We start from the raw sequence: 18,578 nt of genomic DNA, 5'->3' as shown, positions 1-18,578 counted from the left end.
GTCCTACTGCTTCTGGTGTCTATATTGATTACTGAGTCCTGGGTTGCACTGAGGGCCACTCAGATGTCTATGGTCTAGGCTGCCTTGAGGATGTCTGGACCTAAGGTACCACCAAGGGTCATGGGTTCATAGTCTTACCTCAGCCGGAGTCTGTGTTTATATCCATTGTCTGTGTTTCACCGAAGTTTACATTCACCATCCGTGCTGTCACCTGAAGCCATGCTGATATCCCAGCACCATACTTAGGTGACTCCACTCCCCCTTGCTGCAAGAATACTAGTCCCACCCTCCCAGCTGCACTACTCAAGAGAGCTGTTCCAACCTTTTGCCTGGGAAGTGTGGGAGAGCTGTCCCTGGTGGTGTGAGCCTGGGAAAGCTAGCCACAACCTTTGTAGGCACTCTGGTGGCTTGGGCTTGGAAGAGATGTCCACCCTCTGCTGGCCACCTATGGCAGGTGGGAGAGCTGGTCCCGAAAGTGGGATAGCTGGTCTCACCCCTTACCAGTTGCAACATCAGGAGAGGAAACCCCATTTCTCCCCTGGGCAGCAGAGTAGAGCTGGCCCTGGTGACAATGTCGCCAGTGAGCTGGCCCTGAGAATATGAACTCAGGAGAGCTAGTCTCACACCTCACCAGAGCGATATGGGACACCTGGCCTGGAAGTCACAAGAGCTGATAAGCTGGCACTGCCCTTTGCTAGCTCTAGCACTCCATGGAGTGAGCCCCATTCCTTACATGAGAAGCACAGTGAGTTGTACGTGGTGGCACGGGCACAGGACAGCAGCCTGAGGGTGTGACACTGGGAGAGATAGTCCTGTCCATTGTTGGCTGTGGCCTCTGGTGAACTGGTCCTGCCCCTCCCTGGCACAGTGCTGGAAAGTTGGCTCTTGTAGTGTGTGTGAGGGACACATAGTCCCGATAGCATGGGCCTGTTTGTTCACTTCTTGCCAGCTACCAGAGGCAGAAGATGGTCACACCCCATGCCGGGGCAAAGTGGGAGTGCTGGCACTGGTTCATGAGTTCAGGAGTGCATGTGGACTGATCAATTCGGCTACCATCCAGGAACATATCCAAAGTATTGATCTGGCCCACCCCAATATCTACCCTATCTATGAACTGCTGGAGCATGTGAAGGGGCCAGCACAACAGAATCAACGCTACAGAATGTCCATGACACGGGAAACAACGGGATACCTGAGAGGAATCCAGGTGAGAATCCAAAATTGGTTAGTGTAGTAGGGGTCTCAAGCCAGCCAAATGAATCATTGCCATGAACATTTGCAAGTAAAGCTATTTGGGTAAAAGTGTATCCTGTGTCAGAAAATGTGGCACACTGCAGTTTTCACAGGAACTTTGTTTGTCTACTTAAATGCTTGCTTGTTTTTGTTTGTTTAATTTTTTGGTTGGTGTTGGGTGTGTGGCAGACGTGGGGGTAGAGAGGGTGGGAGATGGCTAGGATTGGGGTGCATTATATAAAATTCTCAAAGGCTAAATAGAAAGTATTTTAAAAGGAATAAGTGTGAAGAAAGCAACAATATATTAAAAGAAATTTTACAGAGTATTTTTACAGTCAAAGATGATTGCCAAGTTTCTAAATAGTATGGTGGTGACCATCTTAGCTCTGATGTTGGGACTCAGAAAGATTGTTATGACTGACCCTTCCCTTGGTTTCTGGTCCTGGCCATTTGGCATAGTATTTAAGGGTTGAAAACAACAGAAGGATTTCTGGAGTAAAGATATTTATTTCTAGTGACCAGTAATGTATGTGAGAAAAGGAAGGTGAGGAGGAATGGGAGGGTAATAAAGAAGAAGAGGAGAAGGAAAAGAGGAAAATGACAGGAATATAAAATTGGAATGAATCCAAGAACCAAATATTCCTTTCAAAGGTCAACCCCAGTAACCTTATACCACAAAATACACCCCTATGGTGATTTGAATTAAAATGCTCCCAAAAGTGGCATTTTAGAATGTTTGGCTCTGTGGGAGTAGGTGTGGTATTGATGGATGAAGGAAGTGTGTCACAGTGGAGGGAGACTTTGAGATCTTCTATATGCTTTTCCAATGCCACAGACCACTTCCTGTTGCCCACCAGATGAAAGACTCTCAATGAAGAATTGTTTTGGGATTTTGATGGGGATTGCATTAAATCTATATATTGATTTTAGTGGGATTGCTATTTTTACTATGTTGATACCATCTATCCAAGAGCATGGGAGATCTTTCCAATTTCTGGTATCTTCTTCATTTTGTTTCTTCAAAGACATAAAGTTCTTGTTGAATATGTCTTTCATGTCTTTGGTTAGTATCACCCCAAGATATTTTATGTTATTTTTGGCTATTGTGAAGGGGATATTTCTCTGGTTTCCCCCTCCCTCTCAGTTTCTTTATCATTTGCGTAGAGGAGGGCTTCTGATTCTTTTGAGTTGATCTTCTATCATGCCACATCACTGAAGGTATTTATCAGCAGTAGGAGTTCCCTGCTGGAGTTTTGGGGTTGCTTATCTTCACAGCCCTTGAAAGAACAATAATCAACTTCATATGGAAAAACGAAAAAACCCAGAATAACCAAAACATTTCTGTACAATAAAGGAACTTCTGGAGGGATCACCATTCCTGACATCAAGTTCTATTACAGAGCTACAGTAATGAAAACAGCTTGGTACTATCATAAAAGCAGAGAGATTGGCCAATGAAATTGAATCAAAGACCCAGATATTAGTCACACACCTATGAAAACCTGAATTTTGATAAAGAAGCTGAAATTATACAAAGGAAAAAAGAAAGTATCTTCAACAAATGGTGCTGGCATAACTGGATGTCAACATGCAGAAGAATGAAAATAGATCCATATCTATCACCATGTACAAAACTCAAATCCAAATGGATTAAGGACCTTAATATAAAATTGGCTACACTGAACCTGATAGAAGAGAAAGTGGGAAGTAGCCTTCAATACTTCCTAAATATAACCGCAGTAGCACAGACACTGTGAACAATAATAAATAAATGGGACCTCCTGAAACTGAGAAGCTTCTGTAAAGCAAAGGACACAGTCAAAAAGGCAAAAAGCAGCCTACTTAATGGTAAAAGCTCTTCACCATCCCCACTTCAGACAAAGGACTTGAATAATAAACTATAGTTGAAGCAGAAGAAAATTTTTTGGTGTATTCTTGGATTCAGTTTGCCAGTATTTTATTGATAATTTTTGCATCAATGTTCATGAGTGAGACTGGTCTGTAATTCTCTTTCTTGGTTGAGTCTTTGTGTAGTTTTGGTATCAGGGTAACTGTAGCTTCATAAAAAGAGTTTGGCAATGACTCTTCTGTTTCTCTTATATGAAACACATTAAGGAGTATAGGTATCAGCTCTTCTTGGAAGTTCTGGTAGAATTCTGCACTAAAACCATCTGGTCCTGGGCTTTCTTTGGTTGGGAGAATTTTTATGACAGTTTTTATACTGTCTTATAGGTCTATTTAAATTATTCACCTGGTCTTTATTTAATTTTGGTATATGGTACTTATCTTTTAAAAAAAAAAGTCTATTTCTTTGACATTTTCCAATTTTGCGGCATACAGGCTTTTTTTTTTTTTAGTAAGATCTAATGATTCTCTGAATTTCCTCAGTGTTTGTTGTTACATCCCCTTTTCATTTCTGATCTTGTTAATTTGCATGTTCCCTCTCCCCCTTTTGATAGGGGTTTGTCAGTCTTGTGGATTTTCTCAAAGAACCAGCTTTTCGTTTCATTGATTCTTTGGATTGTTTTCTGTGTTTCTATTTTGTTGATTTCAGCCCTCAGTTTGATTAGTTCCAGTCTTCTACTCCTCCTGCATGAGTCTGCTTTTTTTTTTCTAGAGCTTTCAGGTGTGCTGCTAAGTCTCTAATGTGAGCTTTTTTTGTTTTCTTTATGTGGGCACTTAGTGCTATGAACTTTCCTCTTAGCACTGCTTTCATAGTGTCCCATAGGTTTGGGTATGTTGTGCCTTTATTTTCATTGAATTCAAGGAAGACTTTAATTTCTTTCTTTATTTCTTCCTTGATCCAGGTGTGGTTCAGTAGTTGACTGTTCAGTTTCCATGACTTTGTAGGCTTTCTGGGGGGTAGAATTGTTGTTGAATTCTAACTTTATTCCATGGTGATCCGATAAGACACAAGTGGTTACTCCAATTTTCTTGTATCTGTGGATGTTTGCTTTGTTACTGAGTATGTGATCAATTTTCCAGAAGGTTCCATGAGATACTGAGAAGAAAGTATATTCTTTCCGTTTGGGTGGAATGTTCTAAAGATGTCTGTTAAGTCCATTTGATTCATTATATCTGTTAGTTCTCTTATTTCTCTGTTAAGCTTCTGTCTGGTTTGTTGGAGAATTAGGTCGATATGATAAATAACCAGACCAGCTCAAGAAAAACAGTTATATTTTAATAATTTAAAAAGGGAAACTCATGCTACAAGAGTGGGAGGTCCGACATCCTATATTTCCAGTGGACACTGTGCAGAGAGAGAGATGATGGAGGAGGGTCATTTGTCTACCTGTTGCTTTCATTGGTTAATTAATAAAAAAAAAACTGCTTGGCCTGATAGGACAGAATTTAGATAGGCAGAGTAGACCGAACAGAATGCTGGGAAGAAGGGAAGTGAACAGACACCATAGCTCTCCTCTCTAAGATGTATGCAGGTTAAAAATATTCCCAGTGGCCTCTCTCTTCCTATCCACCCCAGCTTGCATCCAGAACCCCCCCCCCTTCTGCCTCCCTCCCCTCTTCAGCCACATAACATCACCCAGCTCAGCCTGTTTGGGTGCTGGGACTGAATCGTGAGGGCAAGCGGGTGGGCGGTAGTTCCTTTGTCTCAATAGCCTGCCTGCAGCAAGCAAGGTAGGTCCTTTGTTTACAAGCTACCCAACCAGCATGGAGATCTGATTTCAGCACCAGGAGAGCCATCACTGGGTGAGTGAGTTTCTGACCCGCGGCAGCAGCCTGGGACACAGAACTCAGATGTTCCTCATTCCCCCCTATACTTCCTGGTCTTCATGCAGGGGCTATACTCCCCGGATACTGCCTCTCTCTTCCTATCCAACCCAGTTTGCATCCAGAACCTCCCCCCCTTTGCCTCCCTCCCCTCTTTGGCCACATAACATCACCCAGCTCAGCCTGTTTGGGCGCTGGGACCGAATCTTGAGGGCAAGGGGGCAGGCGGTAGTTCCTTTGTCTCAATAGCCTGCCTGCAGCAAGCAAGGTAGGCCCTTTGTTTACGAGCTACCCAACCAGCACGGAGATCTGATCTAGGCACCAGGAGAGCCATCACTGGGGAGTACCATCACTGGGAAGGTACATCAGTGGGCGAGGAGACCTGATCCTGTAAAAGAAGATCCATAGGGGAGCATTCGGAAGAAGAGATAGGCAGGCACCAATGCAAGAATTCACTCAACAAGCTGAAAAACAACATGAAACCACCAGAACCCAGCGACCTTACAACAGGAGGACATGAACACATTAATCAAGAAGAAGTAGAAAAAATTGATTTTATGAAAGTGATAGAGGCCCTTAAACAGCATGTAAAAAAACATCCTTATAAAATGGATGAGAAGTATAACAGAAAGTTTGAAGAATTGAGTAAATCAGTGAATGATACCCTAGGAAACCAAGGAAAAACAATCAAACAGATAATGGAAACAGTTCAAGACTTGAAAACTGAAATGGATGGAAGGAAGAAAACACAAACAGAGGGCTGGCTGGACATGGAAAATCTAGGTAAATGAATAGAGACTACAGAAACAAGCATAACCAACCGAATACAAGAGATAGAAGAAAGCGTCTCAGATTCTGAAGATACCATAGAGAAAATAAATGCACTGATCAAAGAAAACAGCAAATCCAACAAACTCTCATCACAAAACATTCAGGAAATCTGGGACACGATAAAAAGACCAAACCTAAGAATAATAGGAATAGAAAAAGGAGAAGTGCAGCTCAACGGTCCAGAAAATATATTTAATAAAATTATAGAAGAAAACTTTCCCAACCTAAAGAAAGATATACCTATGAAGGTTCAAGAAGCATACAGAACACCGAATAGACTGGATCAAAAAAAAAAAATCCCCTAGCCATGTAAAATCAAAACACAAAGCATACAGAATAAAGAAAGAATATTAAGAGCTGCAAAGGAAAAAGGCCAAGTTACTTATAAAGGTAAACCTATCAGACTTACATCTGACTTCTCTATGGAAACCATGAAAGCCTGGATAGAGGTACTACAGAAACTAAGAGACCATGGATGCAAGCCCAGACAACTATACCCAGCCAAGCTTTCATTCACTATAACTGGAGAAAACAAAATTTTCCAGGATAAAAACAAATTTAAACAATATGTAGCCACAAATCCAGTCTTACAGAAAGTAATAGAAGGAAAATCACAAACCAAGGAGTCCAACAATGCCCACAATAACTCAGACATCTAGAAACCCTTCACCAGCACAACCCGAAGAAGGGAAACACACAAACTCTACTACCAAAAAAGTGACTGGAGTTAATAACCACTGGTCATTAATATCACTTAATGTCAATGGACTCAACTCACCTATAAAAAAGCACAGGCTAAGAGATTGGATACGAAAACAGGATCCAACATTCTGCTGTTTACAAGAAACACACCTCAACCACAAAGACAGGCACCTATTCAGAGTAAAGGGCTGGAAAAAGGCTTATCAAGCAAATGGACCTAAGAAACAAGCAGGTGTGGCCATACTAATTTCTAACAAAGTTGACTTCAAACTTAAATCAATCAGAAGAGATGGAGAGTGACATTTTATGCTCATAACAGGAACAATTCATCAGGATGAAGTCTCAATCCTGAATATTTATGCCCCTAATATAAAAGCACCCACTTACGTAAAAGAAACATTGCTAAAACTCAGGGCAGTCATCAAACCGCACACACTAATAGTAGGAGACTTCAACACTCCTCTCACCAATGGACAGGTCAATCAGACAGAAACCTAACAGAGAAATAAGAGAATTAATGGAGGTAATGAATCAAATGGACTTAACAGACATCTATAGAATATTCCACCCAAATAGGAAAGAATATACTCTTCTCTGCAACTCATGGAACCTTCTCGAAAATTGACCACATACTTGGTAACAAAGCAAACTTCCACAGTTACAAAAAAAATATTAGTAACCACCTGTGTCTTATCGAATCACCATGGATTAAAGTTAGAATTCAACAACAATGCTACCCCCAGAAAGCCTACAAAGTCATGAAAACTGAACAGTCAACTACTGAACCACACCTGGATCAAGGAAGAAATAAAGAAAGAAATTAAAGTCTTCCTTGAATTCAATTAAAATAAAGAAACAACATACCCAAACTTATGGGACACTATGAAAACAGTCCTAAGAGGAAAGTTCATAGCACTAACTGCCCACTTAAAGAAAACAGAGAAAGCACACATTGGAGACTTAACAGCCCACCTGAAAGCTCTAGAAAAAAAAGAAGCAGATTCACCTAGGAGAAGTAGAAGACTGGAAATAATCAAACTGAGGGCTGAAATCAACAAAATAGAAACACAGAAAAAAATCCAAAGAATCAATGAAACAAAAAGCTGGTTCCTGGAGAAAATCAACAAGATTGATAAACCCCTATCCAAACTGATCAAACGGCAGAGAGAGAATATGCAAATTAATAAGATCAGAAATGGAAAGGGGGACATAACCACAGACACAGAGGAAATTCAGAGAATCATTAGATCTTACTACAAAAGCCTGTATGCCACAAAACTGGAAAATGTAAAAGAAATGGACACTTTTTTAGATAAATACCATATACCAAAGTTAAACCAGGACCAGGTGAACAATCTAAATAGACCTGTTAGTCGCGAAGAATTAGAAGCTGTTATCAAAAACCTCCCTACCAAAAACAATCCCAGGACCAGATGGTTTCAATGAGGAATTCTACCAGAACTTCCAAGAAGACCTAATACCTATACTCCTTTGATGGAGGAAGGTCATTGGTTAAAAATAAAGAAACTACTTGGCCCTCATAGGTTAGAACATAGGTGGGTGGAGTAAACAGAACAGAATGCTGGGAGGAAGAGGAAGTGAGCTCAGATGCAGGGCAGCTCCTCTGAGAGACAGACGCCATTTCCTCTCCTCTCTGAGGCAGATGCCATGCCGGTGTGCTCCAGAGCAGATGCGATGAAGCTCTGACCCAGGATGGACGTAGGCTAGAATCTTCCCGGTAAGCACACCTTGGGGTGCTACACACATGAACAGAAATGGGTCAAGCAGTGTTTAAAAGAATACGGTTTCCATGTAATTATTTCTGGTGTAAAGCTAGCCGTGCAGGAGCCGGGCAGGACGAAAAGCAGGCCCGCAGCTCCCACTACACTCCTTAATGTATTTCACAATATAGAAACAGAAGAGTCATTGCCAAATTCCTTTTATGAAGCTACAGTTACTCTGATACCAAAACCACACAAAGACTCAATCAAGAAAGAGAATTACAGGCCAATCTCACTCATGAACATCAACGCAAAAATCCTCAATAAAATACTGGCAAACCGAATCCAAGAACACATTAGAAAAATTAATCATTATGATCAAGTAGGCTTCATCCCAGAGATGCGGGGCTGGTTCAACATACGAAAATCTATCAATGTAATCCATCACATAAATAAACTGAAAGAAAAAAACCATATGATCGTTTCATTAGATGCTGAAAAAGCATTTGACAAAATTCAACATCCCTTTATGATAAAAGTCTTGGAGAGATTAGGGATACAAGGGTCATACCTAAATATAATAAAAGCTATTTACAGCAAACCGACAGCTAATATCAAATTAAATGGAACGAAACTCAAAGCCATCCCACTAAAATCAGGAACACAACAAGGCTGTCCACTCTCTCCATACCTCTTCAATATAGTGCTTGAAGTTCTAGCAATAGCAATAAGACAACATAAGGGAATCAAGGGGATTCGAATTGGAAAGGAAGAAGTTAAACTTGCGTTATTTGCAGATGATATGATAGTGTACGTAAGCAACCCCAAAAACTCCACCAAAGAACTCCTACAGCTGATAAACACCTTTAGTAATGTGGCAGGATACAAGATCAACTCCAAAAAAATCAGTTGCCCTCCTATACACAAAGGATATGGAAGCAGAGAGGGAAATCAGAGAAGCATCATCTTTCACGATAAGCACAAACAGCATAAAATATCTTGGGGTAACTCTAACCAAGGAAGTGAAAGATCTATTTGACAAGAACTTTAAGTCTTTGAAGAAAGAAATTGAAGAGGATACCAGAAAATGGAAGGATCTCCCTTGCTCTTGGATTGGGAGGATCAACATAGTAAAAATAGCAATTATTCCAAAGGCAATTTATAGATTCAATGCAATCCCCATCAAGGTCCCATCAAAATTCTTCACAGATCTTGAGAGGATAATAATCAACTTTATATGGAAAAACAAAAAACCCAGGATAGCCAAAACAATCTTATACAATAAAGGAACGTCTGGAGGCATTACCATCCCTGACTTCAAACTCTATTACAGAGCTACAGTAATGAAAACAGCGTGGTATTGGAATAAAAACAGAGAAGTCGACCAATGGAATCGTATAGAAGACTCGGATTTTAACCCACAAACATATGAACACCTCATATTCGATAAAGGAGTTAAAAGCATACAATGGAAGAAAGAAAGCATCTTCAACAAATGGTGCTGGCACAACTGGATGTCAACCTGTAGAAGAATGAAAATAGACCCATATCTATCACCATGCACAAAATTCAAGTCCAAATGGATCAAAGACCTCAATATCAATCTGAACACACTGAACCTGATAGAAGAGAAAGTGGGAAGTACCCTACAACATATGGACACAGGAGATCGCTTCCTATGTATAACCTAAGCAGCACAGACATTAAGGGCAACATTGAATAAATGGGACCTCCTGAAACTGAGAAGCTTCTGTAAAGCAAAGGACACTGTCACTAAGACAAAAAGGCAACCCACTGACTGGGAGAAAATCTTCACCAACCCCACAACAGATAAAGGTCTGACCTCCAAAATATATAAAGAACTCAAGAAACTAGACTTTAAAATGCTAATTAACCCAATTTAAAAAATGGGGCACTGAACTGAACAGAGAATTCTCAACAGAAGAAGTTCAAATGGCCAAAAGACACTTAAGGTCATGCTCAACCTCCTTAGCGATCAGGGAAATGCAAATCAAAACAACTTTGAGATAGCATCTTACACCTGTCAGAATGGCTAAAATCAAAAACACCAATGATAGCATTTGCTGGAGAGGTTGTGGAGGAAGGGGTACGTACCCTCATCCATTGCTGGTGGGAATGCAAACTTGTCCAACCACTTTGGAAATCAGTGTGGCGGTTTCTCAGGAAATTCGGTATCAACCTACCCCAGGACCCAGCAATACCACTCTTGGGCATATACCCAAGAGATGCCCTATCATATTACAAAAGCATTTGTTCAACTATGTTTATAGCAGCATTATTTGTAATAGCCAGAACATGGAAACAACCTAGATATCCTTCCATGGAAGAATGGATGGAAAAAGTGTGGAATATATACACATTAGAGTACTACTCAGCGGTAAAAAACAATGACTTCTTGAATTTTGCATGCAAATGGATGGAAATAGAAAATACTACTCTGAGTGAGGTGTCCCAGACCCAAAAAGAGGAACATGGGATGTACTCATTCATATTTGGTTTCTAGCCATAAATAAAGGACATTGAGCCTATAATTCGTGATCCTAAAGAAGCTAAATAAGGTGAACCCAAAGAAAAACATATAGGCATCCTCCTGAATATTAACCTTCATCAGGCGATGAAAGGAGACAGAGACAGAGACCTAACTGGAGCACCGGACTGAAATCTCAAGGTCCAAATCAGGAGCAGAAGGAGAGAGAGCACGAGCAAGGAACTCAGGACCGTGAGGGGTGCACCCACACACTGAGACAATGGGGATGTTCTATCAGGAACTCATCAAGGCCAGCTGGCCCGGGTCGGAAAAAGCATGGTATAAAACCGGACTTGCTGAACATAGTGGACAATGAGGACTACTGAGAACTCAAGAACAATGGCAATGGGTTTTTGATCCTACTGCACGTACTGGCTTTGTGGAAGCCTAGGCAGATTGGATGCTCACCTTACTAGACCTGGATGGAGGTGGGTGGTCCTTGGACTTCCCACAGGGCAGGGAACCCTGATTGCTCTTTGGGCTGACGAGGGAGGGGGACTTGATCGGGGGAGGGGGAGGGAAATGGGAGGCAGTGGTGGGGAGGAGGCAGAAATCTTTAATAAATAAATAAATAAATAAAATAAAATAAAAAATAAATTAAAAAAAAAGAGTTAGTTAATAAGAAAGCCTGAACTAATAGACCAAGAAGTTTATAAATATTTGTAGGCCTCTGTGTGTTTCTTTGGGACTGATGGCTGAGAAACTAGGTGGGACAGAAACCTCTGTCAACATTGGTGTGTCCTGTACAATACCAGGAAGTTTCCAATTAGCTTTCTTTATAAGTCAAATTCTCTTGTTTTGGGGATAGTTGTTATTAATCTCTCCAAAAAAAATAGTATGCTTTGCAAGGGTTCATTGTCTTCCCATAATTTGTTAATCTCATCATTATTAAAAGATTACTATAATTTCTGCTGGGTCTATTCCTAATGACAAAGTCTTAATTTTCCTTTTGTAATTCATTCAGAGACCTGTTCCACATAACTTTTTAATTCTTTATTTGATTTATGTTGCAAAAAGATCCATTCTAAGATAATATCTTCCCTCTGCATTAAATTCTTATAAAACAATATTTAGAGGATAATTTGACCAGAATGCAGTTAAGATCCACATGACCCACATGTGCCTCCTGTAATTTCTCTTTGATCAAAGTCAATTTTCTCTCAGCTTCAGCTGATAATTTCCTGGGACTATTTAAGTCTTTGTCACTATCTAAGGTTCTGTTTAAATGAATTATTTGATCAGGTTTTATCCCATGAGTGGGCTGTAGATTGGAAATCTCTTTCAGCAATAATTGGAAGTCAGTAAGAGTCTGCAATCAATCTCTCCTAACTTGCACTTGTTTTCTAATTTTCTGTATTTTTTTACAACCTAGATAATTGATAGAATATTCTCTTTGTATTTTGGAGGAGCAATTTGTATCCTCAATGAGGCAAAACTTTCTTTACTTCTTCAACCATTCATTCTAAAGTATTTACAATTGAATCAGATAGCAAAATGTCATCCATATAGTGGTAAATTATAGATTCATAAAATTACTTACATATCACTTAATGAAATATTGGCACAAGGTGGGACTATTTAACATTTCCAGTGGCAGAATTTTCTATTGGCATATTTTGGCAGGCTGAGAATTACTGTTAAGTAAGCACTGTGAAGGCAAATCTTTTTCTCTGTTCTTTTCTTGTAAAGATATAGTGAAGAACAAGCTTTTAAGTCAATAACTATGACAGGCCATCCTTTAGGTAATAGAGAAGGTAAAGGAATGATAGACTATAGATCTATAAGGCTGAATCACCTTATTAAGAGCTCTTAGATCTGTCACCATTCTCCATTTTCCAGATTTCTTTTTAACAATAAATACAGAAGAATTCCAAGTCACACTAAACTTTATTGAAGAGAAAGTGGGAAGTAGCCTTGAATGCATGGGCACAGGAGGCCACTTCCTAAATATAACACCAGTAAAACAGACACTGGGATTGACAATTAATAAATGGGACTTCCTGAAACTGAGAAGCTTCTGTAAAGCAAAGGACATGATCAACAAGACAAAATGGCTGCCTACAAATTGGGAAAAGATCTTCACTAATCCACATCAGACAGAGGAATGATCTCCAAAATATACAAAGAACTCAAGAAACTTGACATCAACAGAACAAATGACCCAATAAAAAAATTGGGTACAGATCTAAACAGAGAATTCTCAACAGAAGAATCTCAATGACTGAAAGGCATTGAAGGAACTGGTCAGCATCCTAGTCATCAGGGAAACGCAAATCAAAACAACTCTGAGATATCATCTTACACCTATCAGAATGTCTAAGATTAAAAAAAAAAAACAAAACACTGATGATAGCTTGTGCTAAAGAGGATACAAAGTAAGGGAACACTCCTCCGTTGCTGATGAGAGTACAAACTTGTATAGTCACTTTGGAAATCAGTATAGTGGTTTCTCAGGAAATCGGGAATCAATCTACCAAAGAACCAACAATACCACTCTTGGGCATATACCCAAAAGATGAACACTAATATCACAAGGACATTTGCTCAACTGTGTTCATAGCAGCATTATTTGTAATAGGTAGAACCTGGAAACAACCTAGATGTCCCTCAACTAAAGAATGGGTAAAGAAAATATGGTACATTTACAAAATGGAGTACTACTCAACCGTAAAAAAAATTACATCGTGAAATTTACATGCAAATTGATGTAATTAGAAAAACACACCCTGAGTGAGGTAACCCAGATCAGAGAAACAAACACAGTATGTACTCACTCATAAGTGGATATTAGATGTAAAGCAAAGGACAACCAGCCTATAGTCCATGACCCCAGTGAAACTAAGTAACAAGAAGAACCCTAAGAAAAACATACATGTATACCCTTGGGAAAGGTAATTAGACAAGATATCCTGAGAAAATTGGAGTGGGGGGAGAAAGGAGGCTGGAAAATGAGGGGGGGAGAAGGGGAGGGAAAAGAAGAACATGAGGAAGCAGCATGGTTGAGATGGGAAAAGGACAGAGAGGGAGAGGAAGGAAAGAGATATCTTGATTGAGGAAACCATTATGGGGCTAGCAAGAAACCTGGCACTAGTGAAATTCTCAGGAATCCCACTAGGATGACCCCAGCTGAGGCCATAAAAAATAGTGGAGAGGGTACTTGAACTGGCCTTCCCCTGTTATCAGATTGGTGACTACCTTAATTATCATAGAACCTTCATCCAGCAACTGATAGAAGCAGATGCAGAGATCCACAGCTAAGCAATAGACTGAGCTTCTGAAGACCAGTCCAAGAGAGGTTAAAGCAATAATATGAGCAAAAAATGTCATGTCCATAATGAGGATACCCACAGAAACAGCTGACCTGAGCTAGTGAGAGCCCACTGACTCTGGACTGACAATGGGGAAACCTACACAGGACCAAACTAGGCCCACTGAATGTGGAAGACAGTTGTGTGGCATGGGAAGTCTGTGAGACCACTGGTAGTGGGACCAGGATTTATCCCTAGTACTTGAACTTGCATTTTGGAAGCCATTCTTTTTGGAGAGATACCTTTCTCAGCCTTGATATGGGGGGAGAAACTCGGTCCTGCCTCAAAGTGATATGTCAAACTTGACTCCACTTGGGAAGCATTACTCTCTCGAGGAATGGATAGGGGGCTGGGGTGGGCAGAAGGACAGGGGAGCAGAAAGAGAGGAGGGAGTGGGAACTGGAAGAGGTATGTAAAATGAGAAAAGATTGTTTTTTAAAAAATAAATTTAATTTTAAAAAATACATAAAAATAAAAATATCTCTGAAGGTTTATTTCACTGTGTTATAGTTTCTTTAATTTTGCTATTGGATAATATATGTATCAATTGAAAATGGCAATTTTAAATTTTATACAAATTTTCCACTATATTGCTATTTGCTGAAAATGTTTGCTATATTCAGAGTGATCCTGGATCATCATAAATCTGAGTGATAGTTTTCTTATCTTGCTTCTTGTTCAGATTCCAGTTCCTTAAAACTGTGTCACTTTGATGAAAGTATCTTTCTGCTTTGCTTGTCTGGAGATTCTCCTTCTGTAACATATACAGCAAACATCAAATCATATAACAGTGAAACTGAGAGGACACAGAAAACTGACATCCCCTGCACTATTTAGAGCAAACTCATCCTTCACCCAACTTCTCTTTAAAACATCCATTATTTCTGACAAATGATTTAAATACACCTTGTGCATAAAAGGCCAACCACCCTGGCAACCTCTCCAGTTTTGGTTGTCAACTTGACATACCTGAGAAGAAAGAACATTGGTTGAGGAATTGACTCATCACCAGATTAGCCTGTGGCATGCCCTTGGAGCATTTTCTTGATTGCTAATTAATATAAGAGGGCCCAGCCCACTGTGGGTGGTACCATCCTTACACAGATAACCTTGGTTATTATGGAATTCTCCAAGGAGGTTTAGTTGGGGGAAAGTAATGGAAACGCACTAACAGTTTTGAAATCTTGCCCATTTTTTCACATTCTATGTTCCCTTTATTAACCAGTCCCTTCTTCTCGCTCATGAACTCCTTCATTCCTAATGAAACAGATAATCTGAATTTCATGGAAAAAACAAGAGTCCTTCTCTCTAATATATGTCATCTGTGGCAGGTCCTTTAGACCTATGTGTAATTTCCTTTAAATAATTTAGTGATCATTGCACACTCAAGCATACAGATACTGTCAGTTTTAGACAGCTTCCAGCACTTTCTAGATACGAGAAATGGAATGATATTTGTATTTGAGCATGCTTGTGAAATATCATCAAGGATATATGTTTCATACAAGGTCAGAGAGGGCAAAAGACACATACTCTTGTCCTATTTATATCTGAATCTCCCAACACAGTCTAGATAGAACTGGTCTTTGCTATCCAGTGACTTTCGAGACACATATGAAACCATTGTATGAATGGATATGCAAAGGGTTCCTATACCAAACACAATTTCCATGTGTAAACAGAAAAAGAATCTATCTAGTTACCAGCCTGCCTGGAACAGAGTGATTTGGGAGACAAGGTTGTTTCACAGCAGGGTTCTACTCACTCCTTTTCTATATCTTGGACGGAGTCAGGCAAAGGCTTATTCTTGGTCTCAGGAAGAAGAAGGACAATAAGGCCACCGAGGATGGGAGAGACTCCATAGATGATCCATGGTAGGTAGTCAAAGTATGTCTTGAGGATCATACACAGAGGAGACAGGGTTGACCCAATACTTCCAAAAATTCCAATGATTCCTAAAGCAGTTGCCCTTGAGCACAAAACAGAATGCAGAAATAACTGCATGAGGATGCACATTAGAAATCTGTGATTTAGAATCTTGCATTACTTATAAAAATCAACAGTGTATTTTGGCATAAAAATGTTGATAATTTTAATCTTGTTTTCCCCATTTCTGTTTCATTTGATAGTGTCTTTTCTCAAGATCATAATATTAAAACACCCACTTATCACTTATAAAACCATACACAGAGAAATAAATACCACATGTTTTCTCTACTATGCTGATCCTAGACGTTAGCTTTTGTGTGTATGTGTGCATAGGGCGGAAGCCTAGGGTAGAAGCTAAGAAACTAGAGTGAGGACAATGAGGGAAAAGGAAAGTATCTTAAGTGAGAAAGAGGTCAATGGCACACACGTGACACAGAAGGAGGAGGGCAGCAAAGACAGGGATGGAAGTAACTAGAAGGGGATTTGAGGGACAAAAGGAGCAGAGTAACCAAAACAGGGTGGATGTGAAAATGCATAATAAGCCTATTATTCTTCACGCCAGCTTTTTAAAACTGATTTTTTTTTTAAAGTAAAAAATAAAATTAAAGTAGATATAGTTGGGCTGGAGAGATGGCTCAGAGGTTAAGAGCACTGGCTGCTCTTCCAGAGGTCCTGAGTTCAATTCCCAGCAACCACATGGTGGCTCACAACCATCTGTACTGAGATCTGGCACCTTCCTCTGGCATATGGGCATATATCGAGGCAGAATATTGTATACATAATAAATAAATAAATCTTTTTTAAAAAAGTAGATATAGTTGCCTTTTCTGGGTTCCAAATATTATTTTAGATTTAATTAGTGATACATTAGTAGATTTAGCAGTAACTAGCAAAAAAAGTAACTTGAGGAAACTTTGGACATACTTTGTTGTTATTGTCACAATCAATTTTTTAAAATAACTATCCTGTCAATGAGACTGAATGAACTAAAAAGCCAACAACATGACTCTGTGACACTCACCAAAATTAATGTCTGATGGAGGAAACTTGCCTCGCAAGGCCTGCCAGAAATACAGACTCCAGAATATCTGTTGCTTCTGCCTGTAATTTTCTGTGTACTAATTACATTCTTTCCATAACCTGTATACATGTGTATCTCATAAACACATTCCTGATCTACTGGGCATTTTTATCTGTGAATTGTCAAGAAGATGGCTCTTCCTTAGCTGTGTTGTCTAATTGGTATGAATAATGTTAGCCTACACAGAGTTCTGATAAATAAAACAAATACAAACAGATGCTGCCCAGCTCAGGAGTTTTAAGTTTCCATTAAAAGCTGTCCTAGAGCACAACTTAATAAAACAGCTGTAATTTCCCCAGCAACCAAGATAACCATACACTATCAACTGATACAAAACTTTAAAGTGGCTTTTAGATCATTCCAGGTGTTTTGCTAATTGGATTTTCAGATAAACTATTATCAAAAGGGTGCAATTCTATTTACTAGGTCATATAGACATCTGTATGATTTGCTGAGTCAAGGTAAATAGTGTCAAGTAACCTAACTGCAGTACCAGGGACAATAATTAACTCTCTTTTTTTTTCTTTTCTTTTTTTTTTTTTTTTATTAATAATGAGCGGCAAGCTTTTTTTTTTAAATTTTTTTTTATTTTATTATGTATACAATGATCTGTCTGTGTGTATGTCTGCAGGCCAGAAGAGGGCACCAGACTTCTTTACAGATGGTTGTGAGCCACCATGTGGTTGCCGGGAATTGAACTCAGGACCTTTGGAAGAGCAGGCAATGCTCTTAACCACTGAGCCATCTCCTCTGCGTGGATTCCTAACCTCAGCTTTATGATCTTTGTTCAGATACCACGGGACAGGAGTCTCCGATTGTCCACGGCTAGCGACAAAATGCAAACTTCATAGCCCCAAAATAGAATTACAAGTCTGCCTTTCCATGGTCTAGGGATACATACTGGACAGAAAAATATATCTTAAGATTCAAAATGTTTTTAATGTCATTGTGCTTTGGCGAGTGCTGAATGGGCTCCTCCGCCCCTTGCTCCTGCAGACTGAGCTGCTGCATTCTCTCTGAAGACCCATTTGTAAACAAACAATTCCCCCTTCCAAGAAAGCCTGGCCTTATGACCACTAATCGCAAAATGTTTTTAAGATGTATTTTATACTCTAAAGTATAGGTTAAAACACACCATTTCCTTATGTCTCTTGTTAGTTTAGTTCTATAAGCCTGCCTCTATAGATAAGATAGCAAAAAAAGACTTCTCCCTTTACAGCCACGTTGCAGCCCACTAGTTAGGGAGTAAACTGAAAGTGCTCTTTTCTTCCTATCTGGATCTATTGCACTATGAGTTGCTGGGATGACTCTGTTTCTTATCATTTACTGGAGAAGTAGATGGATGCCTTCAAGATTTTGTGGGTCTTATATAAGCTAGGTAGAACAAAGAGAGTTAGCAGATTCTGAAGCAGAAGCTGGAGTAGAAGCTGGCAAAAATTTGAAAAATGTAAAAGAATAAGGAATGTAGAAAAATAAGAATGAAAGAAGAGAAAAAA

At 39.6% G+C, this 18,578-nt stretch overlaps 1 protein-coding gene across 3 annotated transcripts in view; it reads right to left on the bottom strand.

The window, feature by feature from the left end:
- Positions 1-14,697: 14,697 nt before the first annotated feature.
- Positions 14,698-18,578, bottom strand: part of LOC130879332 (solute carrier family 22 member 19-like) — a 45,076-nt gene continuing 41,195 nt past the window's right edge. For 2 of the 3 annotated variants that reach the window (XM_057777686.1, XM_057777688.1), the window contains 2 exons: positions 15,838-16,041; positions 14,698-14,826 (listed from right to left, as the gene is read on the bottom strand). In XM_057777686.1, the coding sequence (XP_057633669.1) occupies positions 14,766-14,826; positions 15,838-16,041 (265 nt within the window). In that variant the 3' untranslated portion in view covers positions 14,698-14,765. The remainder of the gene's footprint in view (positions 14,827-15,837; positions 16,042-18,578) is intronic. The other variant, XM_057777687.1, reaches the window with a different exon arrangement.

Source organism: Chionomys nivalis, chromosome 8 (assembly GCF_950005125.1).
Source record: "Chionomys nivalis chromosome 8, mChiNiv1.1, whole genome shotgun sequence".
Taxonomy (NCBI): domain Eukaryota; kingdom Metazoa; phylum Chordata; class Mammalia; order Rodentia; family Cricetidae; genus Chionomys; species Chionomys nivalis.
Note: the sequence above shows the minus strand (reverse complement) of the source record. Positions and strands in the feature narration are given on the sequence as shown.